The 27,294-nt window shown below is 44.2% G+C and overlaps 1 protein-coding gene and 1 pseudogene across 1 annotated transcript; both read right to left on the bottom strand.

The window, feature by feature from the left end:
• Positions 1-991: 991 nt before the first annotated feature.
• LOC134579088 (5S ribosomal RNA) lies at positions 992-1,110 on the bottom strand (annotated as a pseudogene).
• Positions 1,111-5,292: 4,182 nt separating this feature from the next.
• On the bottom strand, positions 5,293-20,177 carry TMEM183A (transmembrane protein 183A). The gene is made up of 8 exons (XM_063444325.1): positions 19,925-20,177; positions 14,300-14,389; positions 13,991-14,146; positions 11,033-11,195; positions 9,314-9,494; positions 7,416-7,496; positions 5,676-5,831; positions 5,293-5,548 (listed from the first exon to the last, which is right to left on the bottom strand). Exons 1-8 carry the CDS (start codon positions 19,986-19,988, stop codon positions 5,363-5,365), a joined length of 1,077 nt encoding a protein of 358 aa, XP_063300395.1. The 5' UTR covers positions 19,989-20,177; the 3' UTR covers positions 5,293-5,362.
• Between the last annotated feature and the right edge of the window lie 7,117 nt (positions 20,178-27,294).

Here is a 27,294-nt window from a genome sequence, read left to right as displayed (position 1 = left end):
GTTTTTAAAAAAAACTTTTACAAACTAATAAAATCTGTCAACATTGAAGTTGCTGTTTAGTAGATAGGAGAGTGCGCTGGATCTTGTGTATTTATTGTATAATATGGCCCCCAGCAGCACCCCATTTAAGCATGTTTAGGTGAGTGCAACCATCCCCCCATGTTTCCTATATATATATATATATACACACACACACAAGTGTAGTGGCACTCACCCTTTCAATGAATAAGTAAAAAACTGCCTTGGTGCAATCCCACGCTGGGTATGTAAAGCAAGAAGGAAAGAGATGCACTCTCAGGTCTTTGTAGAAAAAACTCGATATTATTTAATAACAGGTGACATACATCTAATCGACGTTTCGACCTCTTCAGGTCTTCCTCAAGATCAGTATACAAACATATAAAACACGAATATATAGGCAACATAGGAGGAGTTACTCACCAAACAAACAGTGTACACCGGTTTCCATTAGTCCGAACCTGAAAGTGCAATTGGAGCGTCATGTGACGTATGGGCGTGGCCATTACTATGACGTGGTTGCTAGGAAACGGGTAAACTAAACCCGAGCAAGTATGTAGTGAACATGGAACAGCTCGGATTAGGCAGAGAATTATCTGTGCAATAAAGTGAAAGGGCATAAAGCCCTGTGGAGTATACAGGAATATAATACCTACCAAATAGCATGGTATACACGCAATACAGTGATCACCACTAATAGTGAGGACTCAAAGGTCCATTTCTATGAAAAAAGAGACTATATTGATATTGGTCCAGTATCTGACATACACCAATTAAAGTGACCATATGTATGTGGATCTGAAGTAGTGTAACATGCACCCAGTAGGAACAATACAAAGAACAAATGTATAATACATAACACATACAATTAAATCAAGCATAACATGGGCACAAAATATACAGAGTATTAAAATGTGTATACTATGTGAAGACTTTAATTAGAGATTCTTAAAAAATAAATGATTAGGACAAAAGCTTATGGCACCTGAGGTTACTAGTTGGTCTCCCATACAAGTACTAACCAGGCCCGAGTCTGGATGGCTTCGGAGATCTGACGAGATCAGGCATTTTCAGACTGGTATGGCCATAGGCTCTAGGCAGGAGAGTATGGAAACTAGGTATTCAATGATAATCTATAGGTAGTGGACTGAAACCACATTCAAGCCAAAACAGAGGAAAAAAGGACCAATCCATATACTCTGTATATCATGTAAATACAAGGAAATAGATACTTCAAATAAAGACTGCAGAGTCTATAGTAGCAAGGAAAGGGGGGTGGAAATGCCAGTTAGGCTAAATATATTTTGGACAATCACTGATAGTGATTGAAATATAGCCATATGAGGTAATACTAAAAATCTATTGCGATATCAATCACTGACTGGATTAAAGAAAAATGTACAAAAAATGTGTACAAAAAAATATATATATACACAGACTAAACAGAAAAATGTATACAAAAAATAAATCTACACTGCCAAAGTTGTATATGCCAGTGTCGTAGGACCTAATTGATCACTATAACTAAGTCCGTCCCTACAATATAAATATATATATACATATATTTTAGTCCGGTACGCCTTTTCTTTAAATTCCCGTTGGTGGAACGCATTTGCCGTCATATCCGTTTGTATTTAGTGTAGGAGGCGGATGTGTATGCTCAGTAGAACGCATGTGCGTTCCACGAACGACGCACATGATCAGCAAAACAGGAATCTGATGGCGAACACATCAAGCTGAACAGGAATTGTCAATTGCCTACACCGGATGGAACGCAGGATGCGTTCCACAGAAAAAAATACTGCGAAATTGTAGTAAATGGACGGATATAAAAGAATCACAGGGACTTTGATGCACAGCATACACCAACTGAGGAAGCCCATTAGGCGAAACGCGTTTTGGTGACTACTGGACTTTTAATTATGCTTTTGTTTTGGAATAAATGATATACTTTTATAGAAATTTAAGTATTTATTATTCTTGAAAATCTTCCCTATCACCTGGAGTGGGGGTTTGGATCTCCCCTTAAAGGACCACTCTAGTGCCAGGAAAGCATACTCATTTTCCTGGCACTAGAGTGCCCTGAGGGTGCCCCCACCCTCAGGGACCCCCTCCCGCCTGGCTCTGGAAAGGGGTTAAATCTGACCTTTTTCCAGCGCTGGGCGGAGAGCTCTCCTCCTGCTCTCCTCCTCCGATCCGCCTCTTCTCCTCCCCGTCGGCTGAATGCGCACGCGCGGCAAGAGCTGCGCACGCATTCAGCCGGTCACATAGGAAAGCATTCATAATGCTTTCCTATGGACGCTTGCGTGCTCTCACTGTGATTTTCACAGTGAGAATCACGCAAGCGCCTCTAGCGGCTGTCAGTGAGACAGCCACTAGAGGAAAAAGGGGAAGGCTTAACTAATTGATAAACATAGCAGTTTCTCTGAAACTGCTATGTTTATAAAGCAATTAGTCAACCCTAGCTGGACCTGGCACCCAGACCACTTAATTAAGCTGAAGTGGTCTGGGTGCCTAGAGTGGTCCTTTAAGGATCCTACTGACATCCAGACCAGAGCCAGGTTATTTTATGGCTCTACATTTGTGAGTGTGCAATTCAAAGATATCGTAATTACACTGTATTTTAAAATCATCTGCACTATTGTGTTTCCCTCTTTTTCTGTTTCAGCTTTGTTGGCTGTATTTTGAAGTGAGGGTAGTATTTACAGCTCCACCTATTTTTGTGTATAGAAAATCTAAACATGCTAATTGTTTCTCAATATATAAGCGAATGTAGCATCTTCATATATTAATATAGATTCAACCATCTCACATGTGCTTAATACATATTAATTGGGAAGTCTGTATGAGTATAAATGGCAGTAAAATCATTCACTTTACATTGATTAACAATGTAAAAAAATTCAAGAAATGTAAAATCTACAAATTCATTGAATAAGGGAGTAGGGGAGAGATGTTGTTCAGCCAATCAGGAGTCTCATTCTGTTTCAAGGAACCTAAAACTATCCCCTAAATTCACCATGCACATGGGATATCTAGTTAAAGGACCACTATAGGCACCCAGACCACTTGAGCTTAATGAAGTGGTCTGGGTGCCAGGTCCATCGAGGGTTAACCCTTTCTGCTGTAAACATAGCAGTTAGGGTTAATCCAGCCTCTAGTGGCTGTCTCATTGACAGCCACTAGAGGCGCTTCCTACTGTGATTTTCACAGTGAGAAGACACCAGCATCCATAGGAAAGCATTGAGAATACTTTCCTATGGGCTAGCTCAGGGGTAGGCAACCTTCGGCTCTACAGATGTTGTGGACTACATCTCCCTTGATGCTTTGCCAGCAATATGGCTGTAAAAGCATTATGGGAGATGTAGTCCAAAACATCTGTAGAGCCGAAGGTTGCCTACCCCTGGGCTAGCTGAATGGGCATTCAGCTCATGCACATTCAGCCGTTGACGGGGAAAGGAGGAGGAGAGTCCCCAGCACTGGAAAAAGGTAAGGGATTAATACCTTCCTCAGCCTACAGCTCGGCAGGAGAGGGTCCTGAGTGTGAGGGGGACCCAAGGACCATATAGAGCCAGGAAAACGAGTATGTTTTCCTGGCACTAAAGTGGTCCTTTAAGCAATCGGCAACAATTGTTCATCACATAGATGAACAGTATGAAGTGACTTGAGGATTAGCGGATAGCAAGTGCGGTCAGCGTCATTCAGTTTTTTAAGTGGATATATACATGAGCACTCGATCGTAGCTCAGTCTCTTTCAGAGAATGCTTGGAGGTGGATATTTGTATAGCGCATACCATACGTAGATTTATATTAGCAGGGGGAGGAAGTAAAGGAGCAGAATTACAGCTGTACTGATTTTCGAAAAAGGACTCTTTGTAGAAAGAGACCCGGGCATGTTTTGTGCGATAACATATACAAGAAGAATAAGTTATTGTCCTTAGTGTGTGCATTCAGGGGAAAATAAAAGATTAATCCCTGCAGATGTTCATTTCCTAAAGGTGATGGAATCCCACCCCCTCCATTCTTGCATGGCTGATGTAAACATGCACTTAAAACACTATAGTGAATAAAAACCAAAAGGGGCTGGCTAACAGGTTTTGCACCAGCAGTTGCGGATTTGCTAGGACACATCAGAAAAAGGAAGCCTGATTATTATCTGTGAGACAGCACAAAGCGTAAAACTGTGTCCGTCTGCAAACATGTTTGTAGTCTACAGTATACACTATGAAAATCTTTTCAGGTTTCCTTCAGATAAAGTAGGAATGCATATATTTGTTATTCAAAATATTGGTCTACTGAAAAGTACTTGGCAGAAAAAGGGACGGTTATATTCACCTACTCACGCACGCTACTTCTAATGATTAGGAAATGGGACATAACTCAGAAGCAAACAAAAACTGCTCTCTAAATAGGCTAATAAGGCAGATAGATGGCACTGGTCTATAAGGAAGAGGGCTTTAATGACATATGGTTAGTGGATTACAAGTGATTAACTCCCCAAAAACTATTCAATTTAAATTTTCTTAGTAAATATATATATATATTACGTGGTATATTAATATATACATTGAACGTTCTTGGAACAGTTTTCCTTTAAACAAATTCCAGAGCAGATGATCAAATGGCTGCAGTGAAAACTAAACCAGATTGATCTCAACAGCCGACAGCATTAAAAAAAAAAAAAAAAAAAATTAGGAAAAACTGTATTAGAGAAACCTCATCATTACAGATTACATTTCTGTTAAAGAAAAATAAAAATGTATTAAATAGTAAATGCACTTTTATTAAATCAATGGTCTCAAATTTATTCCAATTTGAAATTGGTATGGTGACATCTCTTATGCTATCTAATGAAAATTAATTTGCTATTGGTTACTGCAATCTAAAAAAAAAAAAAAAAGGATTTTCATTTTTCATCTGTGTACAAAACTAGCTTTATTTAACCCCATAGGAACGGCTTCATTTTAATAGCAACCAACACTACGTTGTAGATTTTACCAACTGGCTGGGTATGAGAAAAGGAAAGCCTTGCGTAACTGAAACATTTGAAAGGAAATACAGAAATAAATTGCCTTTTGATTTTCGAAATCCACTCCGCCGAATACTATGGATATCACGGTGTATAAATTAAACGTTCAAACATTTTAAACACTGGTAAAATTCATAAATCAGCAGTGTTGACTGCGAACACAATGTTGGGTTTTCACTTTGGCACTAATCAATAACCAGGTCTTGGTCACATTTGCTGTATGCATTAGAAGAGAGCTTAACATGTTACACTGTATTTCAGAGTTTTATTTGGTTCCAGAAAGCTTCCAGTAGTTTGTCAATTGCCACACAGGTATTAGGCCCGGGACGAAAATGGATATCTTGGGTGCCACCAATCTAAGAGAGACACGCTGTGCACAGGATCCAATATAATCTGAACTCCTTGATCACCCTGAGGCTTTTTTCCATTCCACACTGGAGAGTCTCTAAAGACCAGCTTTACTCTGTGATGTCGCATATCTGTGCTCACATTAATAGTGAACTTAAAGAAGAAGAAAAAAAACAAAGTATGTTAAATACATCTAAGACAAATTCATGAATTTAAATCATGGTAAATAGTGATGGGAACAGATATTTCCCCACCAGGTGAAGTTTTATTAAATACTTACAAATGTTAGAGTCATGCCCATGACAACAGGTATGAAAATAAAATTTAGAGTGGACACTTTAAGAAGGAAACAGTCATTGTCTGGATTAAAATGAACTTCCTTGTATTCAGAGGGTGGCTGCAGCTGATTAGGACAGTGGTTCTTCAGTCTTGGAGGCTAAGGAATTAAAGAAAAAAAGCAAGCTGAGTCAACATAACAGGCAAAGGCTAACCAATTACCTTGCTAAAATATTTATTTCTCACCCACTAAAACCTAAGCCCAATCAAATTTTTTTCTTAAATAAAAAAAATTACCACACATGGAAAAACAAAAACAAAAAAAGTGTCATATTTTTACATTAGAAGAGTGCCAGCATGAAGAGAAAGGGGAACAAGGTCAGTCACGGTTATTTACTAAAGTGAGAATTTAAAGGGATTTTCCAGTGCCAGGAAAACAAACCTGTTTTCCTGGCACTTTAGGCTCCTCGAGTGCCCCCCCTCCCTCCCGCCCCCATCCCATGTTAAAACCCCTTCAGCTACTTACCTGAATCAAGCGCCGATGTCCCTTGGCATTGGGTCAGGCTCCGCCAACGCCGGCAGGGCAGACCTAATGCGCATGCGCTGCACCCATTAGATCTCCCCATAGGAAAGCATTATTCAATGCTTTCCTATGGGGAAAATCTGACGTTGGAGGTCCGTGCGGACATAAGGTCGGTTTGGATTCCGGAAGCCCTATAGTGGCTGTCTTTTAGACAGCCACTATGGGCAGACTTAGTGCTGCAATGTTTTCCATTGCAGCACTAAGTGCAAAAGGGTCACCCAGACCACTTAAATTAGCTGAAGTGGTCTGGGTGCCTGGAGTGTCCCTTTAAAGTGAATTTCAAATTTAAGGCCAGAGTAGCCAAATAAATTGAAAGCAGAGATAACAGAGAATGTTTACCAGTACACAAAAATAAGTCCTGCGCTCAAACTCCCCTACTCCTGGGCGGCAGCAACGACCATAGCACACATGAGCCCCAATACATACAAAACAAGCATGTTTTTGTATGTATTGAGGCTCAGGTGTGCTATGGATGTTGCTGCCGCCCAGGAGTAGGGGGAGTTTGAGCGTTGAGCGCAGGACTTATTTTTGTATCACACAGCCATTTGTTCCCTATTAAGGGTTAATAAGTATGTAGGGGTTTAGAAAAATACTCCTTTCTGTCTCGGATATCTTTGGATGAAGTTCAAGGAAGCAAGTTGAAAGGTTAGTGTAGGACCCACCTGAGAGATTTTCGGCAGGTGGGCTAAACACTCTCGTGGCCATTGGAGAAACTAAATAACCAAAATGTATTTAAATATGCATAGCAATTTAGGCACGTGCGCAGGTAACCCTTTTTTTCACTTTGAATACTCACTCACTTTAATGAGAAATCCCAACACTCATCTTGTTATTCAAGGGAGGTGAAGCATTCATACACATGACAAAAAAAAAAAAAAGAAATAGAAAACAACCCATCTAACAAGCATCTGGTAAAGTGGAAACTGTATCAATTCAAACTGGACTGGTCTCAAAAACCAACTATGACCCAGCAACAGTACTCTAGAGATTGCGGATCCATTGGCACGTTTGTGTACAGGTTTCAAGCCAAGCTCAAACACTACCAGTAACAACAGCAAAAGCAAAAAATTTCAGAGAATTCAATGCAGGACTTTGGTTGCTGCACATCCATAGATGTAACCACTACACCAAATAAAAGTATCGCAACTTATCGTGTCTTACCTGCTTTTTAAATTTAAAGTTAAACTCCCACATTGCTTCTGACTTGCTTCCAGTCACTTTTCTGCACCAGAAAAGTAAACACTGACAAAAAGAAAAATGAATCGTTTTAAGGTTCCAAAATTTCTATGCAAAACAGATATACATACACATATATTCATAAAAAATAACATGAAAAAGTCAGGAGTGTAAGGACACTCCACAGCCAAAAAAAAAAGAGAAACCACTATTTGGTAGATATACTGCCAGTGAAAACATGCATGCATTTAATTGTGCATTTTTTCATTGGGTGTATATTTAAAAATAGCTCTCGTCTGCAGACCTTGTAAGCTATCTGCTTCTTCTCCAACCTTTCTTTGTTTGTCCAATCACATACCAGGTCATTGACAAGTCTTGCAAAGCAGATGCTCTGAGCAATTGCCTCACTTTTGAGTTTAGCTAAACAACAAAACATTAACAGGGAAGGTTGTCTGATTGGAGAGGGAAGAGTAGGCTATTTTATAAAGACCATTTCTATTGAAGACTTTTTGGAAAAGGGGGTGGCGGAGGTAAAAGGGAGACACTTCAAGCTAGGGTCTGGAGTGTCCCTTTAAGTAGAAGATTACTGCTTGACTTCACTCTGTTACAGATAGAAAATGGTTCATTTCTTACATGGGCGTTGTTTACAAATTTACTTTTGGTTTATGACTTTCATTTGTTCTTAGTTCTTTAAGAGAAATGAAAGTGGAAATAAAGATTGCAGATTAATGGCATCACACAAACAAACTATTTAACAATTAAAACTTTAGCTATAGGATAGGTAACCATAATCATCTGAAATGTCTAGGATTCCGATTACACTTAGTCAACAGGATAATAGAACTGTTTTGGAATCATTTGGCAGCAACTTAAAGTGAAGGTTGCATAATCATTGCAGTGGCAGGAAAAAAAGCCTCAGAATAACTAGATTGATGAGCTTGTTTATAAATCTCTCTCTTTATGTAGTAGTAAGGAGATACATATCTATTAACCAGCAATATAAATGAAAAACTAAAAACTTATACAATACTAGTACTGCACATTTACCAAAATTCAATTAAAAACAAAATACTCAAATAGTGTACCACCCCCACACATCATAAACGATTATAAACAAGACAACGGAGGTGTGTTTAAGTTGCTGTCAATTGTCCTGTGCTTAAATTCTCACCTCCAATTTTAGATCACAGGACTTCTTTAACCCCTTAAGGGCAAAACTTCTGGAATAAAAGGGATTCATGACATGTCACACATGTCATGTGTTCTTAAGGGGTTAGCGAATGTACTACCTTGCGTTACAGACATTTGCAACATTTCAATCTCAACTTTATTAAGCTTGAAAATGATCTCAGTGGAGATCAAAACATTGAACTTTGACCCTGTTTTTCAATTAAAAAAAACAAGCCTCTTGACTATCAGGACCATATGTTTGTTATACCATTGGAATAGGGTTGGCCAGCCCCAGGACCAGTATAGGAGTGCAGTTTCCTCTCCAACTAAAGCTCACTTCTTTAAAAAAATGTATCATTCACAATTGTGCTTTAATCTTGTTGCTATTTTACATATGCACGGAGCTAGCCTAACAACCTGCAAATATGTAAACATGTATTTTAGATCTTTAAAACTCTTCTAACTACTGCTTTTGGTAATGCGTAGGCTATGCATGTTAATGTATCTAGTTTTGGGGCCAAAGATAGAAGAGGTATAAAATGAAGCTTGCTTAATGTATACACTACATTCTGAGCTATTCCTCATCATATTTAAGGACCAAACTTCTGGAATAAAAGGGAATCATGACATGTCACGTGTCCTTAAGGGGTTGAACTTGTATGAATAAAACGTTTAGCATGATTTTCACAAGTAAAACATTAACAGGAACTTACTTTTGAATTTGCCAAAGTGCATGGTGTCATTTCAGGAATCTGAGGGCTTTTTGCCACTCTAGAGCAAAAGGGTTCATACAGGTGATACAAGGAGCGGATTACACAAGCACGCAAGGAACGCAGTCTACAGATGCATTCTGGGAGGAGACGGACAGGAAGATAGACGTTCACACAGTAATGCCTGTAGAGAAAATCATATACTCATTTCTAGCTTTTAAGTTATATAAAATCTCATGGGTTTCACTAGTCAAATGTTAGAGTGCACACAAACAGCAAAGAAGAACTAGTTAATAATGGGCAATGCACTTAATTTCTAAAAGTGAAAAAGTACAGAACTTAGTATCAAAGCAACATTCAGGAACAATCTGAAAAGAAAAAGAAAGTGCGACTCAGGTACACGAACAGGGTTATTCACGAAAATGAGAATTTTAGTGAATTCAAATATAAGCTCAAAATAGTCAAACTGGAAACATTATCCATGTCAGCTATGCAACCAACTCCGTTCCTTTGGCCTTTAATTTGAAATTAAATTTGAATTCCCAGCTATTCTCACTTTATTAAATAACACTTTTCAGGATGTGCAGTTACTTTACTAAAGAAATGTCTGCCTGAATAAGCCCATTCCATCTGGAAATGATATATATATATATATATATATATAATAATAGTCATTTTCACTGAGCTTGGCTCAGATCTGGTAAATTCTGAGCTAGCCAATCACAGGACACCCATTGCACACAAATGTATTTTTTTTTTCACCTTTACTCAAAATGGGTTGAGTGGTAGGCTGAGAGGGTCCACTGGAGCTCTCAACCTATAACTGCAGCCCCATTGCGGCTTTAAAAAACTCAAAAATTAATGGTCAAAAATAATGGATAAATAAATGTCACTTGCCAGGATTTTTAATATTACATCTCCCCTTTCCCTAAAAGTGTTCTCATCATTGTACACACCTTATTATTCAGCAAAGTAAATGGAAGCAGATTTATCCTCTATTTTTCTAGTAAGTATGTAAATGAATAAATTGTGCAGCATAGAGTCAGAATAGCACTATGCAGAAAGCAGAGTGCCAGGTGAGAGCAGGAAAACCCACGTTAAGACAGTTCCCGGGCTCGGCACAGAAAGGTCAGCACATGAAATGCGATTGTTGCAGTGGATATTCCACTTTCTAGCACTTCTTGCTCTGAATAGAGTAGCAATTCTATCCAGGTTCAGACGCACAGACACAGAAACCAGCTGTCAAGGAAGAGGATTACCCTGCTTGAGTAGTCTCCCCAAGCAGGAAGAAAAAAAAAAAAAAATCAGATCAGAGCAAAACAGTGTAACACCCATACAACTACAGTTATGCTGGCACTGACGCAAAGATAAATAGTGATAATATCTAAAACCAAGTAATTTATCTCTATATAAAAAAAAAAAACAACAACTATATATTCATTGCTTGACGGGTTTACTTAAACAACCCTTCCCAACTATACACAATTTTGATCACTATTATGTACCAAGTAAATATCAACCGTTCTTGTAACAGTGTGTCAGGTTTATAAAGGTTTGGTGACTACAAACATTGCTCTATGAAAACGAAAACCTACAGGTTTATTTGAAACATTGACATCATTGGTCCATTTTATCCAGTGCATAAAAGCATACATAACATTTTAGTAATTTTAAGCAATAAAAATGTGAATTCAGTTTAAAATTCTACACTACTTATCACACCTTTTATACAATCTCATCCAAAAGGCAGCAGTGCAAGTAACGATCCAAGCATTCTTACAAATAAGAGCAAACTTCAAAACGTCTTCAGGTCGGATGTAGCCAGATAACACAAGCCAGATATCAATTGGATAGTCATCTCCTGTTCTATCTACTATGCTGTTTTCTACAGAATTAAAGAGAGGGGGGAGAAAATACATCAACAAACTAAATGTTATTTTTTGACTGACACCATAATGAACTTATGTTTACTTTAAGGCACACCTGTGCAATAATCATGCTGTCTAATCAGCATCTTGATATGCCACACCTGTGAGGTGGATCGATTATCTCGGCAAAGGAGAAGTGCTCACTAACACAGATTTAGAGAGATTTTTTAACATTTTTTTGAGAGAAAAAGGCCTTTTGTGTACATGGAAAAAGTCTTAGATCTTTGAGTTCAGCTCATGAAAATAAGGGCAAAAACAAAAGTGTTGTGTTTATAATTTTGTTCAGTGTATATATACTTTTGTTCTCGTTCTGCCCATTGGAGTGGTCTGGGTGCCAACTCCCACTACCCTTAACACTGCAACTGTAAATATTGCAGTTTTTTATAAACTGCAATAATTACCTTGCAGGGATAACTCCACCTCTAGTGATGGTCTCCGTTGTTCTGCTTCACTTGTATAGCTGACGCCTGATATTTATTTATAAAATATATGTTACTAGAATAGAAATATTGAGATTTCTCTCGTTTTCATGTATGTCCTGGGTCCACAAAACATTGCATTGTTACAATATGATACAATATTACAAAAATACACTATACATAAACACACACACATATATATAAATTTAATACATAACCGGTAATAAATATATTCAACCATGACAGGTGCATTCTGTGCTGAGGTAGATTGCCATAGATCTCTAAGATTTTAGATTGAATGAAGATTTGACTGTGTCCCTGAGGTTATTCCAAAATTGCGGTGCTCTGTGGGAAAATTATGATCGAGCCACTTTCTTTTTGTATTGCGATATACTAAATATCGTGCTCTTACTGGATCGGAGGTTATAGGAGGTGGGAACAGCCAGGCAGAGCATTCTACTCAGGTAGGGTGGGAGCTTACCAGAAATGCTCTTTTGCACAAGGCTGGAAAGATAAAGAGCGCATCGGGATTCCAGCGACAGCCAGTTTAGCTCTTTCAACATGTCACAGTGGTGGGTAAAGTAATTCCATTCTAGTACAAAGCGGCAGAACAAATTATATAATGTATTAAGTTTATTAAGGTTGGTTTGCGGTGCGGGTGCATACACTACATCCCCATAATCAACTAGCATTTGTTGCACTTTCCGTTTCTTTACTGTAGGGCTTAGGCAAGATTTGTTTCTGTATGGGGCACCTAGTTTTGGGTAAAGTTTTGAAGAGATTTGTTCAATGTCAAAGATAGATTGGGGTCTAGCAACATACCTAGATATTTAAAAGAGCAGACTGCTGTCAGTGTGCTATTTGAATTTGTTCTGATACACAATTGTGGATTTTTTTTGTTTACGTAATTTAGGTACAGTTCCAAAGATCATTTAACGGTTTTGTCAGTGTTTAGGAAGAGTTTGTTATCCGCTAGCAACTTTTCTACCTCTGTGAATTGGTTTTGGAGCACAGCCTCAAGCTGCGGTACCTTGGGTTTACGAGCGCAGATCATTTATAAATATTGTGAACAGAGTATGTAGCCTTGGGGAACCCCACACATGACTGGAAGAGGGAGGGAAGCGATATCAGAAATGGACACATATTGCAATCGGTCTGAAACATTTGATTGAAACCAGGTTAGTAGACGATCACCAATGCCTGAGTTTTAAGTTTTTGCAAAAGAATGCCAAGGTCAGCTGTGTCAAAGGCCTTGGCAAAATCAAGGTAAATAGCTCCAGTTAAGTCTCCTTGTTCCATGCCAATTTGGATGTCATTGCAAACTTTTAAGAGGGCAGTCGAAGTTGAGTGATTTGGACGAAAGCCTGATTTATCAGGGGTCAGATAATTGAGCTCTGGGTGCTTTGCTGGGCTGCATAAGTTTTAAAATCAGGCTTCTGCAAAGGGCAGTGGAAATGAAAATTTTCACTTATCTTAAATTGCTACCATATACATTGAATGCACCATATATCACAAAGAAACATGGTGGATTCAATGTAAAATATAGAGATTTACTAGTTTTTTTCTCCATTCCAGTAACACTTCGTGGGTGTTACTCTTCGTGTTACATCCACCTCAGGGCAGTCCTCTGTACTCTTCTTTGATTAGTCCTGCTTGGGATGCATCCCCAAGCAGGACAAATCTCGTCAGTGACATGGGCACCCTGGCTTCATTGCCAGTTTGTGAATGGAGTGACACGACATCGCTCAGTTACTATACTAGAAGTGCTGGCTAGGGAGTTTCCATAGTAACCGCAGTGCATGCTATGGGTGGAGAGCAGAAAGAGGTATTTTCTGATCTCCCTGGTCAGTCAATGCCGCTAACAGCTGAGAGAAAAACCTATCTTTAAATAGGTTTTTCTCCTAATCTATACATTTACTAGCAAAACTGCCAGCACAATGTATAGATGCATTCTTATGCTCAATCTAATGAGCAAAAGTTGTTTGGTCAAGAGGTCCATTTTAATGCAGCCATTTTTTTTTTACTTTACTAGTACAGTGCAAAGTTGTACAGCAGTGTAAGCATTTCCAAATAATGCTGTTCCAAGAGATTCAATCTCACCAGGCTATGAAAGAGGATGGTATGCCCAGTGACATTTTTTGAATGCGCCCCCACAGCTGAATGGATCCCATATGTAGAGCATTTTCATACAAACCTATTAGAGGAAACTAATAAGGTGAGAAATCATAATATTTCCTAAAGTTACTTGGTAGGCACTGAAGGCTAACCAAAGCCCAGGGATCTACAAACCCTGCTAACCCAGCAGGCTAAATCATGTGACTTTTTATTTATACCTTTGTTCTTCTTGGATTTCTTTTTCTTCGAGGACAACTCATTGAGACTGTCAAAGTCTTCATCGCTGCTCTCAGAATGTGCTCCATTCTCCGACAAAAGGGAGTCTACATCGTCAGTAGGGACATGAGAGGCTTCTGCACCACAAAGTGCTTTCACTGAACAGCAATCCATGAAAAAAGGAGAAAGGCAAAGCGTTTTGAATAACAAAAGTTTGAGAGCTCATCTTTTTTGAGATGAATAAACTAGAGTGGGAACTTCTACTCAAATGACAGAAGCGCCTCACAGTATAACACTCTACATCAACTTACCTTCTTTCTGTACAGCATTGGCCAACGACTTTCTCAACCTTCCAGACTTAACAACAGCAGGATCAGAATTGGCATAATCTGCCACAGTCACTGGTGAGAAAAATGTTTACAAAACAAATCTTAATATACAGAACCAATATTTTCATTTGTTTGCAATGTTTTCAACCACAAGGATCCATGTACTATTTAGTCTCATTTTTTGAATTTTTCTTGAAATTATTTGGGATTTATTAAATCTAATAAAGCTGCACTAGTCCAAAAATGCTAAAGCAGTTACCATTGGTAAATTAAGGTGTATAAAGTGGGATTATATAGAAGCCTATATTTACACACAAATTGGCACAGCAAAACGTTCAGTTTCAACAGTAACTCCCCCCCCCCCCAAATATTAGTTCTACCTGCATGCTTATATACACTTAACTGCCAAGATGTGGGCAGTACGTTATAGGAACGAGGGTCTACAGAAGGTGGTAATCTCCCTTCCAATACGAAATTGCTGAAAGGTACACGGGACTCCAAGTAGGATCAAACTGCAAATCTTTTTATTATATAAAAAGGTGAAATCAACACCATTAAAATCAATATTAGAAATGCGGTATTAGGTCCTACGCGTTTCGTTCAAAACATGAACTTCATCAGGGACCGCAGTAAAAAATTACCACATACAATCTTACAGGCAGTAAAATCATACATCCTACTCCCCCTTAATACAATCCCTTTAAATAGGGCTAGCCCCAATGTTCAATTAATCAATACTGTGGGTGTTTCCAATCTTCACATTCTCCATTGGTCCTAGGGCAAATCCTCTCAGCTGATAGTGTTTTTGGCAAACCGGCACTTCCGATTTTCGTTTTGATTTGAGCACGCTCGTTTTTATTGATCTAAATGCCGAAAACACAATTTCGTATTGGAAGGGAGATTACCAGCCCCCCATACCATCATGGGAGGCACCTTATGAGCGCTTTTATCTACATCATCTCGTGAGTACATTTATTATCAGCGCAAGATACATTGCATTTACTGTATTACACTATTGTGTTTTTCCTATATGTTCCCTTTATAGAATTTTCAGCCGTATCCCGTTTTGGTTGTGTTTTTTATACTTGTAAAGATCGTTTGTTGTGGATAACGATCCCCGGAGGCTGCACACTTATCAAAGCCAAGTAATTTCACACTATTTTGTGGTGTTTATATCTACAGAAGGTGGAACTGCTGAGCATACGGGGGAAATGCAACAGAGTACTGGAAGAATCATAAATCATTTATTACTAGGACTGACAGAGCATCCATGTTTTACTGGACATCTATCATTTTGTCATGCCAAAGTAGGGAAAAAGTGTAGGAGCAGTCCTGAACTGCATATAGCTGCACAGGTAGATGGAGACTCTAAGCAACAAACCAATTCATCTTAATTAGGAGGTTTTATTGCCTAGATTCTGACCTTTTTGTGTGGGAGTGGAAAACATTGCCGTTTCAGAAAACAGCAATGTTTACACTTCACCAAGAACACACCCGTAGTGGTTGTCAGACAGCTAGTTGAGGCACGTCCTCATTGAAGACTTTTATTTATTGAAAATCTTCACAAAGTGACATCACACATCACACACACACACACACACAGAGCATAATACCACTAAACACTGTGAATGATTATTATAGAAAAACACTGGATTCAGAGTTCCTTTTTGAGAAGCATTTGACAGGCTGAGTGAGGCAGTTGCGTGAATGTCTAGGTCAGGGGTTCCCAACCCAGTCCTCAAGTACCCCCTACCAGTCCAGTATTTTAGGGATTACCCTGTTGTGTCTAAAGTGTGTTTTTTTTTTTCTTTCTTTCTTTCTATAAACACCTTAAACACAACTGGGTAATCCCTAAATCCTGGACTTTTAGGGGGTACTTGAGTACTGGGTTGGGAACCACTGGTCTAGGTGGTCCCCAACTTTACTCAATAAGAAGCATTGGTATGGACTAGAGAGATTACAATGAGGGGAAAAAGTATTTGATCCCCTGCTGATTTTGAACGTTTGCCCACTGAAAAATTATCAGTCTATATTTTGATGGCAGGTGTATTTTTACAGTGAGAGACAGAATAAAAAAAAATAAAAAAAAATCCTGAAAAATGCATGTCAAAAAAGTTATAAATTGATTTGGAGGTCAATGAGTGACATAAGTATTTGACCTCTGACTTAGTACTTGGTGGCAAAACCCTTGTTGGCAATCACAGAAGTCAGACGTTTCTTGTAGTTGGCCAGCAGGTTTGCACACATCTCATGAGGGATTTTGTCACACTCACCATTGCAGATCCTCTCCAAGTCATTAAGGTTTCGAGGCTGACGTTTGGCAACTCGAACCTTCAGATTCCTCCACAGATTTTCTATGGGATTAAGATCTGGAGACAGGCTATGCCACTCCAGGACCTTAATGTGCTTCTTCTTGAGTCACTACATTTTATCCTTGGCTGTGTGTTTTGGGTCATTGTCATGCTGGAATACCCATCCACAACCCATTTTCAATGCCCTGGCTCAGGGAAGAAAGTTCTCACCCAAGATTTGACAGTACATGGCCCTGCCTTTAGTCCCTTTGATGCCGTGCAGTTGTCCTGTCCCCTTAGCAGAAAAACACTCCCAAAGCATAATGTTTCCACCTCAATGTTTGACGGTGGGGATGGTGTTCTTGGGGTCATAGGCAGCATTCCTCCTCCTCCTCCAAACATGGCGAGTTGATGTCAAAGAGCTCGATTTTGGTCTCATCTGACCACAACACTTTCACCCAGTTCTCCTCTGAATCATTCAGATGTTCACTGGCAAACTTCAGACGGGCCTGTACATGTGCTTTCTTGACAAGAGGACCTTGCGGACGCTGCAGGATTTCAGTCCTTCATGGTGTAGTGTGATACCAATTGTTCTCTTGGCGACTATGGTCCCAGCTGCCTTGAGATCATTAACAAGATGATAATTCAACGAGGTGAGATCTTGCATGGAGCACAAGACCAAGGGAGACTGACAGTTATTTTATGTTTCTTCCTTTAAGAGAGTGCTCCTAATCTCAGCCCGTTACCTGTATAAAAAGACACCAGGGAGCCAGAAATCTTGCTGATTGATAGGGGATCAAATACTTATTTCACTCATTGACATGCAAATCAATGTATAACTGACATGCGTTTTTCTGGATTTATTCTGTCTCTCACTGTTAAAATACACCAACCATTACATGTTCAGGGTTAAGGGTGCTGGGACAGGGGTGGTCTGGGTAGCTATAGTGTCCTTCCCTTCCCGTCCCACAGTGTCCTTCCCTTCCCTCCCCGTCCCACAGTGTCCTTCCCTTCCCTCCCCGTCCCACAGTGTCCTTCCCTTCCCTCCCCGTCCCACAGTGTCCTTCCCTTCCCTCCCCGTCCCACAGTGTCCTTCCCTTCCCTCCCCGTCCCACAGTGTCCTTCCCTTCCCTCCCCGTCCCACAGTGTCCTTCCCTTCCCTCCCCGTCCCACAGTGTCCTTCCCTTCCCTCCCCGTCCCACAGTGTCCTTCCCTTCCCTCCCCGTCCCACAGTGTCCTTCCCTTCCCTCCCCGTCCCACAGTGTCCTTCCCTTCCCTCCCCGTCCCACAGTGTCCTTCCCTTCCCTCCCCGTCCCACAGTGTCCTTCCCTTCCCTCCCCGTCCCACAGTGTCCTTCCCTTCCCTCCCCGTCCCACAGTGTCCTTCCCTTCCCTCCCCGTCCCACAGTGTCCTTCCCTTCCCTCCCCGTCCCACAGTGTCCTTCCCTTCCCTCCCCGTCCCACAGTGTCCTTCCCTTCCCTCCCCGTCCCACAGTGTCCTTCCCTTCCCTCCCCGTCCCACAGTGTCCTTCCCTTCCCTCCCCGTCCCACAGTGTCCTTCCCTTCCCTTCCCTCCCCGTCCCACAGTGTCCTTCCCTTCCCTTCCCTCCCCGTCCCACAGTGTCCTTCCCTTCCCTTCCCTCCCCGTCCCACAGTGTCCTTCCCTTCCCTCCCCGTCCCACAGTGTCCTTCCCTTCCCTCCCCGTCCCACAGTGTCCTTCCCTTCCCTCCCCGTCCCACAGTGTCCTTCCCTTCCCTCCCCGTCCCACAGTGTCCTTCCCTTCCCTCCCCGTCCCACAGTGTCCTTCCCTTCCCTCCCCGTCCCACAGTGTCCTTCCCTTCCCTCCCCGTCCCACAGTGTCCTTCCCTTCCCTCCCCGTCCCACAGTGTCCTTCCCTTCCCTCCCCGTCCCACAGTGTCCTTTCCTCCCCCCCGTCCCACAGTGTCCTTTCCTCCCCCCCGTCCCATAGTGTCCTTTCCTCCCCCCCGTCCCATAGTGTCCTTTCCTCCCCCCCGTCCCATAGTGTCCTTTCCTCCCCCCCGTCCCATAGTGTCCTTTCCTCCCCCCCGTCCCATAGTGTCCTTTCCTCCCCCCCGTCCCATAGTGTCCTTTCCTCCCCCCCGTCCCATAGTGTCCTTTCCTCCCCCCCCGTCCCATAGTGTCCTTTCCTCCCCCCCCGTCCCATAGTGTCCTTTCCTCCCCCCCGTCCCATAGTGTCCTTTCCTCCCCCCCGTCCCATAGTGTCCTTTCCTCCCCCCCGTCCCATAGTGTCCTTTCCTCCCCCCCGTCCCATAGTGTCCTTTCCTCCCCCCCGTCCCATAGTGTCCTTTCCTCCCCCCCGTCCCATAGTGTCCTTTCCTCCCCCCCGTCCCATAGTGTCCTTTCCTCCCCCCCGTCCCATAGTGTCCTTTCCTCCCCCCCGTCCCATAGTGTCCTTTCCTCCCCCCCGTCCCATAGTGTCCTTTCCTCCCCCCCGTCCCATAGTGTCCTTTCCTCCCCCCCGCCCCATAGTGTCCTTTCCTCCCCCCGTTCCATAGTGTCCTTTCCTCCCCCCGTCCCATAGTGTCCTTTCCTCCCCCCGTCCCATAGTGTCCTTTCCTCCCCCCGTCCCATAGTGTCCTTTCCTCCCCCCGTCCCATAGTGTCCTTTCCTCCCCCCGTCCCATAGTGTCCTTTCCTCCCCCCGTCCCATAGTGTCCTTTCCTCCCCCCGTCCCATAGTGTCCTTTCCTCCTCTCTCTCCCCTGTACCATAGTGTCCTTTCCTCCTCTCTCTCCCCTGTACCATAGTGTCCTTTCCTCCTCTCTCTCCCAAAGTAACTTCCCCCTGTCTAGTCTTCCGCGGTACAGGAAATTCAATCTCCTGTACCCGGCTGGACAGACAGGAAGTGCTCTCTCAGTGAGTACTGCTCCGCTCGGCCATGCTAAACAGAGTGCCTGGCAAAAGGAAGTCTGTGCGCCCACCTCCTGCCGGTCACTCCAAATTAGTATGCAGGATCTTAAATGTGTATTTCAGAAAGTGAATGCATGGTCCCGAAGAATAAAAGAAGAAATTACTTTTTGCACTATTTTGTTTTATATATATATATATATATATATATATAAAAAAATGTAAAAAATACACTTGTAACAAACTAAAAAAAAGAGGCATGATAGACCTTGCTGCCCATATTACCCATAATATCAATGCTAGCCCAGTCCCCTCCCAGATGTTTATACACTATATTTCCAGTGACACTCTGCCAGACTCTCTCTCTCTCTCTCTCTCTCAGTGTCTGGCAGCTGTCCCTCTTCCCCCCCCTCCGCCCGGGGCTCTCACCTCTCTGGGAGCTCAGTGCGTCCACCCGGTGTTTCAGCCGTTTCCTGTTGCCCTTCCTGGGCATGGTGAGGGCGGTATCGGGCGGGAGTTGTCGCGGCGGGGTCTGTCTGTAGAGCTGGCGGAGCGGGTCATGGCTACAGACCGCGGGGAAGGGGGCAGAACGTGTTAGAATGCCGCTCAGATCCACCGGGATCTTCAGCCATCGTGGGACCACATCACTTCCGGGTGCTCACGGTGACGTCACTTACCCGATCTCCCTGCCCCGCACTGCGCACGCGCCGACCCAGCCAACACTGCCTCGCACGCGGACACCGCGCGTGCGCAGTGTGGGGGCAGGGAGCGCTGATGGCCACTTGTTCTGTGAAATCTCCCTACCCCACAGTGCGCATGCGCGGTGTCCCACCATCAGGAGAATCCTGACTGACACCTGATGGTCAGCCTCTCCCTACTCCCAACACTCTCAGCCATGGGGGGGGGGTCTGTGCTGTATATTGGGGGGGTGTCTGCGCAGTATATTGGGGGGGTGTCTATGTAGTATATTGGGGGGGTCTGCGTAGTATATTGTGGGGTGTCTGCGCTGTATATTGGGGGGTCTGCGCTGTATATTGGGGGGGTCTGCACTGTAAATTGGGGGGGGGTCTGCACTGTATATTGGGGTGGTCTGCGCAGTATATTGGGGGGGTGTCTACGTAGTATATTGGGGGGTGTCTGTGCTGTATATTGGGGGTGTTTGCACAGTTTATTGGGGGTTGTATGCGCAGTATATTGGGGGGTTGTCTGTGCAGTATATTGGGGGGGTGTTTTTGGGCAGTATATTGGGGGGTGTCTGCGCTGTATATTGGGGTGTCTGCGCAGTATATTGGGGGGTGTCTGCGCAGTATATTGGGGGGTGTCTGCGCAGTATATTGGTGGGTTGTCTGCGCTGTATATTGGGGGTTGTCTGCGCTGTATATTGGGGGGTTGTCTGCGCTGTATATTGGGGGGGTCTGCGCAGTATATGGGGGGGTCTGCGCTGTATATTGGGGTTTGTCTGCGCAGTATATTGGGGGATTGTCTGCGCAGTATATTGAGGGATTGTCTGCGCAGTATATGGGGGGGGTGTCTGCGCTGTATATTGGGGAAGTGTCTGCGCAGTATATGGGGGGTGTCTGCGCTGTATATTGGGGTTGTCTGAGCAGTATATGGGGGTGTCTGCGCAGTATATTGGGGGGTATCTGCGCTGTATATTGGGGGTGTTTGCGCAGCTTATTGGGGGTTGTATGCGCAGCATATTGGGGGGTTGTCTGCGCAGTATATGGGGGGTGTCTGCGCTGTATATTGGGGGAGTGTCTGTGCAGTATATGGGGGTTGTCTGCGCAGAATATTGGTGGGGTTGTCTGCGCAGTATATGGGGGGTTGTCTGCGCAGTATATGGGGGGTGTCTGCGCAGTATATGGGGGTGTCTGCGCAGTATATGGGGGTGTCTGCGCAGTATATGGGGGGTGTCTGCGCAGTATATGGGGGGGTGTCTGCGCAGTATATGGGGGGGGTGTCTGCGCAGTATATGGGGGGGTGTCTGCGCAGTATATGGGGGGTGTCTGCGCTGTATATTGGGGTGAGGTATCTGTGCTGTATATGGGGGTGTCTGCACAGTATATGGGGGGTGTCTGCGCAGTATATGGGGGGTGTCTGCGCTGTATATTGGGGTGAGGTGTCTGTGCTGTATATGGGGGTGTCTGCGCTGTATATTGGGGTGGGGTGTCTGCACAGTATATGGGGGGTGTCTGCGCTGTATATTGGGGTGGGGTGTCTGCACAGTATATGGGGGGTTTCTGCGCTGTATATTGGGGTGGGGTGTTTGCGCAGTATTTTGGGGGGGATGTCTGTGCAGTATATAGGGGGGGTGTCTGCGCAGTATATGGGGCAGGTGTTTGTGCAGTATATGGGGGGTCTGTGCAGCACTTGGGAGTGGCTTTGCAGTGTATTGGGGGGCGTGTGCGTTAGATGGGGGCAGTGCCTTAAATGTGGGGGGCTGTGCGTAATATGGGGGAGGCTGTACATTAGATGGGGGTAGTGGATTACATGAGGGGCTGTGCATTACATGTGGGGGGGCAGTGTATTAGATGGAGGGGCTGTGCGTTAGATGGGGGGCAGTGTTTTAGATGGGGGCTGTGCGCATAGGCGTGCGCACGGGGTGTGCCGGGTGTGCCTAGGCACACCCTAATCCCCGCGGCACGCCTGTGAGTCCTGCAGGAACGCGTGGGAACAATGTTCCCACGCGTTCCTGCAGGCACTCTGCCACCCCCAAATGCCCTCCGAGTTCCCCCCGAGTTCCCCCTGTCATGGGGGGGGAGGGCAAGAGGTAATGGACCCCCCCCCGCCGGTCTCCATCTCAGCCGCGGCGAGAGAGCTGTGTGCTGTCTGCTTCCTCTCGCCGCGCGCCGTTTGCTGATGCCGGAGCCGGAATATGACATCATATTCCAGCTCCCAGCTACAGCAGACAGCCCGCGCGGTGAGAGGAAGCAGACAGCACACAGCTCCCTCGCCGCGGCTGAGATGGAGACCGGCACCCGACCCACTGGACCCCAGGGACAAGTCCACGCCAGCACTCAAGGTAGGGAGGCTGGGTGGACAATTTTTAATTAAAAAAATAATAATTTATGAGTGTCTGTGTGTGTGTATATAAAACAAAAAAAAATTATATATATATATATATATATATATATATATATACATACATACATGCGGTGTGTGTTTGTGCTTTAGGGTGCACACCCTAATGCAATAGGCTGCGCACGCCTATGGCTGTGCGTTTGATGTGGGGGCTGTGTGTTAGATGTGGGGGGCTGTGCGTTAGATGTGGGGGGCTGTGCGTTAGATGTGGGGGGCTGTGCGTTAGATGTGGGGGGCTGTGCGTTAGATGTGGGGGCTGTGCGTTAGATGTGGGGGCTGTGTTTTAGATGTGGGGGGCTGTGCGTTAGATGGGGGGCTGTGCATTATATGTGAGCAGTTCCTTAGATGTGGGGCGGCTGTGCGATAGATGTGGGGGGGCTGTGCATTAGATGGGGGCAGTGCCTTAGATGTGGGGAGGCTGTGCTTTAGATGGGGGGGCTGTGTTTTAGATGGGGGGGCTGTGCGTTACATGCGGGGGGGCAGTGTATTAGATGGAGGGGCTGTGTATTAGATTTGGGGGCTGTGCGTTAGATGGGGAGCTGTGTAGTAAGTGTGGCCTGTGTGTTAGATGTGTACAACTCTAGTTTCACAACAAAATATTTATTTCCAAGATCTCATATGCCATGGCCTGCTTTTTGCTACGAAAGCCCACCCATCTAGGGATGGATGAGAAACTGCACCCCAGCCAGAGGGACTGCCCTACATCTGCAACCAAATCCATCTGTCACTGAATACTGTTATCTCTGTCTTTTCGCGCATTGTGTATGTATAGTACTCCCAATTCTTGGGAGGGGCCTCGCATACAGAGAAAGCCGCCGGGCCCTTCCTGGTGTCTGCCCTTGGTCATGGACCGAGGAGCCGACACTTCAGTCAGCCGTAGTAGCAACCGGTTCGGCGAACTTGTCAAATTTTAATGACAGGTTCGCACAAACCGGTGCAAACCGTCTGAATCCCACCACTGATTCTGTCTATGAACAGGAATAAAGTGTGTGCGTGATTTACCAAGAAGGAGCTAGTGTGTCTCTTTTTTTTTTTTAAATTCTTTATTTTAAAAGATTTTTGTTTTATGGGGTGGGGGTACAGAAAAGAAAACGGGGGGTTAAAATTTGTAGTACAAATTTCACAAAACAAACGTGTATTTTTTGCGATAGACAAACAGTTCAAGCGTGTATATCATATAACTGTTGGTGGTTTCCACCTGCTTTAATTGCAAATAAACATTTTCTACCTTCTGGTCGATATCTTTTGTATCTGGGGATTGGGGTGGGGTACAGAAATGAAAAGGGTGGGGAGTAGGGTACATATTCCTTAACTTTGCGTCTCTAGCATTGTTCCGATAATGATTCCTTGCATTGTTTATGTTTGTAACCAATATTGGGGGTGTCGTTCCCATAGACTTTTTAACACATTTTCAACTCAACCTAAATAAATGCAAGCCAGTTGGAACATACAGTTATGTAACTTTGTAGCGATATGGTGAGCAGTATTTAACCTTTGCTAGGTGTAGGGGGGGGGGGAACATCACTCAGGGGTGGGGTATGTTTTATTTTTGGGGGGTCCCCTGTATTGGGGTGTCTAGAGGGGTAGTGGGGGGGGGGGTTGAGGGGTGGGGGCGTAGGCGTCCCTGACATCTGGGTTGAGTGGTTGCTCGTTATTGACTAAGGATGTTTTAGTGGTATCAAGATTAGCCCTGTTGTGTGGTTACAATTGAGACCGGGTTTGAGTATAGGTAGATCTTACTGCCTGTAATGGTAATTTTCGTCTTTGGTGGATGTATCCCTTCGTTTGTCGTTTGTGTGTTCCTCATGAGTCGACCAGGTTATGGTTCTCCTGTGTACCAGTTGCTGGTCTCTCGATGTATACACTTTCTTTGCCCTCTGTTTCCTAAGTGGCTGTGGAGGGTTCCATGAGCCACAGGTCCCATATTTTATTGCAATGTGATGTGGTATCGTGTATGAGCGCTGATAAGTTGTCCATAGACCTGGCCTCGTTCTTTTTCTTTTTTATGTCTGTGAGTGTCGGGATTGTGGGTGCACCCCAGTGGGAAGCTATGGCTCTCCTAGTGGCCAAGGCTAATTTGGCTAGCAGTTTGTTGTGGGCTCGCGGTGTATTTTCGAGCGGTTTGGATAGTAGCCATAGCCACGGGTCCCTTGGAATATTGTCGTGTAAAACTTTTGAGGCAAGGGCCGCTACGTCTGTCCAAATTTGTGTGATGTGGGGGCATTCCCACCACATATGGTGATATGTTCCCTTGTGGCCGCACTTCTTCCAGCATCTATCTGATGCGGATAGTCCCATTTGCTTGTGTTTTAGTGGGGTGTGGTACCAGCGCATTAGGGTTTTGTATGCCTGCTCTTTGTGTGTTACGCATATTGTAACCGTTGCTGTGGCTTCCCATATGGCTGACCAATCAGTGGGGTCTGCGGGGGGTCCTAGATCCCTTTCCCAAGCTGTGACATACCCTGGGGGCCGTGTCCCCGTTGTTTTGAGTAAGTGTGCGTAAGTCGTGGAGATCTGGCTTTTTTGTATGGGGGCATGTATACATGTTCGTTCGAAGGCTGTGAGTGGTGTGAGACCGGCTCGTTTGTATGTGGGGGTTTCCAAGAGGTTTTTGATTTGTAGGTATCGGAAGAAGTCGTGTGTGGTGAATGGTCTGTTTTGAGGTAGGTCTGTGAATGCAGTGATTTTCTGGTTTTGGAAGAATTGGTATGTCCGTATGAGGTCATTGTCTTCGTAGTGGGTGAAGTCTTTTGGGGTCATGCCCGGTGTGAAGTGTTTGTTTCTCAGGATTGGTGTCATGGGGGAGGGGTTCGTCGTGAGTGCATGTTTTATGGAGAGTTTGTTCCAGATTGCTATGGAGGTGTCGAGTGCCGGTGTGGTGGGAGGGGGTTGTGGTCTTGCTTGTTTTGGGACCCAGATATAGAGGGAGGGGAAATCTTGGCCAAATAAGTCATGCTCAAGGTCCACCCATCTTTTCAGTCCTATGGGGGTGTGCAGTGCTTTAATCTGAGCTAGTTGAGCTGCGTGAAAATAGTGGAGGAAATGGGGTAAGCCAAGGCCTCCGGACCGTGTCGGGAGGTAGAGGATGTCTCTCCGTATCCTGGCTCGTTTGTTGGCCCAGACAAAGCGGTCTATTTGTGATTGCAATAGTTTAAAGTCCTTGGCAACTACTTGGACCGGTAGTGTCTGGTATAGGTATAAGAATCTCGGGAGGAGATTCATCTTTATGCAAGCTACCCTTCCTAGCCAAGAGATGGAGTGGGATTCCCAAGTCTTGAGGTCGGCCGTTGCTTTTAGCAGTAGGGGGGAGTAATTGAGTTGGTATATTTTGGATACGTCTACTGGTAAGTCTACACCTAGATAGTGTATGTGTGTGAGGTTGAAGCGGAATGGGTAGTCTGATTTTAGTGCGTCTAGGTCCTCTTGGGGGATTTGTACCGGGAGTGCTTCCGTCTTGTCCAGGTTAAGGCGGTAGCCTGAGACCCGTGCGTATTCTTGTATGGTGTGTAGTAGGGATGGGAGTGAGTTCCTCGGATCGGTGATGGTGAGGAGTAGGTCATCGGCATAGCCTGCCACTTTATATTCTTCGTCTCTAATGCGTATTCCTTTTATTGATGCGTCAGTGCGTAGGGTTTGGAGTAGGGGTTCTAATGAGAGGGCAAATAGGAGTGGGGAGAGGGGGCAGCCCTGTCTCGTCCCGTTGAAAATGCGGAAAGAGGGGGGCTGAGCATTTGGGATTAGGAGGTTCGCTACCGGTGTGGAGTACAGGACTTCTAGTGCATTTAGAATTGTGTCCGGGAATCGGAATTTGTGCAGGGTGGCAAAAAGGAATGGCCATAACAGTCGGTCAAATGCCTTTTCGGCGTCTAGGGATAGGAATAGAGTGGGAATTTGTCGGTGAGATGTCGTCCATAGGAGGTCGAAGGTTCGTCTTGTGTTGTCGTACGCCTGTCTAAGGGGTATGAAACCCACCTGGTCTGGGTGGATAAGTTTGTGTACGTGGGGGTTGATCCTGTCCGCAAGTAATTTTGTTAGTAGCTTTACGTCTACGTTTAGTAAGGATATCGGTCTGTAGTGGCTTGGATCTAGGTGGGTTTTGTTAGGTTTGGGGAGAAGGCATACATTTGCTCTTAGGATGTCGGGGGGTATGGGGTGTCCTTGTAATATTGCGTTAAAGAGGTTGCAGAGGTGGGGGAGGAGGATGGCGGGGAAAGTTTTGTAATATAGTCCTGTGAAACCGTCCGGGCCTGGGCTTTTATTGGGTTTGGTATTTTTGATGGTTTTTGCAATTTCTTCGATGGTGACTGGTTCACTTATTTTGGCTATTGCTTCCGCTTTTAAGGCTGGTAGGGGTATTTTTTTTAGGTATTCGTCTATGGATCGTCTGGTCTTGTCGGGGTCTAGTCGGGTATTGGGGCTGTGGTCGTATAGCGTGGAGAAATATTTTTGGAAGACCTCCCCGATCTGAGATGGTGCTTGGTGTTTGGTGCCGTCTGGTGATTGTATTGTGTCTATTCGCTTTTGGTCGGCCCTGCGTTTCAGTTTCCTGGCAAGTAGGGTGTCGGCTTTGTTAGATTTTTCATAATAGGTTTGTTTGGTCCATTGCATGGCTTTGTGTGTGTCTTTTGTCATGAAGTCCTTGATTTTGGATCGGCATTCTGTGATTTCTTTGAGAATGTCTTGTGTGGGGTTTTGTTTGTGGCTCGTTTCCAGGGATC

The sequence above is a fragment of the Pelobates fuscus genome, chromosome 1, assembly GCF_036172605.1.
Source record: "Pelobates fuscus isolate aPelFus1 chromosome 1, aPelFus1.pri, whole genome shotgun sequence".
NCBI classification, from domain to species: Eukaryota; Metazoa; Chordata; class Amphibia; order Anura; family Pelobatidae; genus Pelobates; species Pelobates fuscus.
Note: the sequence above shows the minus strand (reverse complement) of the source record. Positions and strands in the feature narration are given on the sequence as shown.

What these genes read in the sequence shown, in the direction of transcription:
- TMEM183A (XM_063444325.1), bottom strand. Translation starts at nt 19,988, where the DNA reads ATGCCCAGGAAGGGCAACAGGAAACGGCTGAAACACCGGGTGGACGCA. An exon ending in TGGATGAGATTGTATAAAAG is followed by an intron (nt 9,495 to 11,032) that starts GTGTGATAAGTA and finishes TTTTCTCTACAG; the next exon opens with GCATTACTGTGTGAACGTCT. An exon ending in ACTTTAAATTTAAAAAGCAG is followed by an intron (nt 5,832 to 7,415) that starts GTAAGACACGAT and finishes TTAATTCCTTAG; the next exon opens with CCTCCAAGACTGAAGAACCA.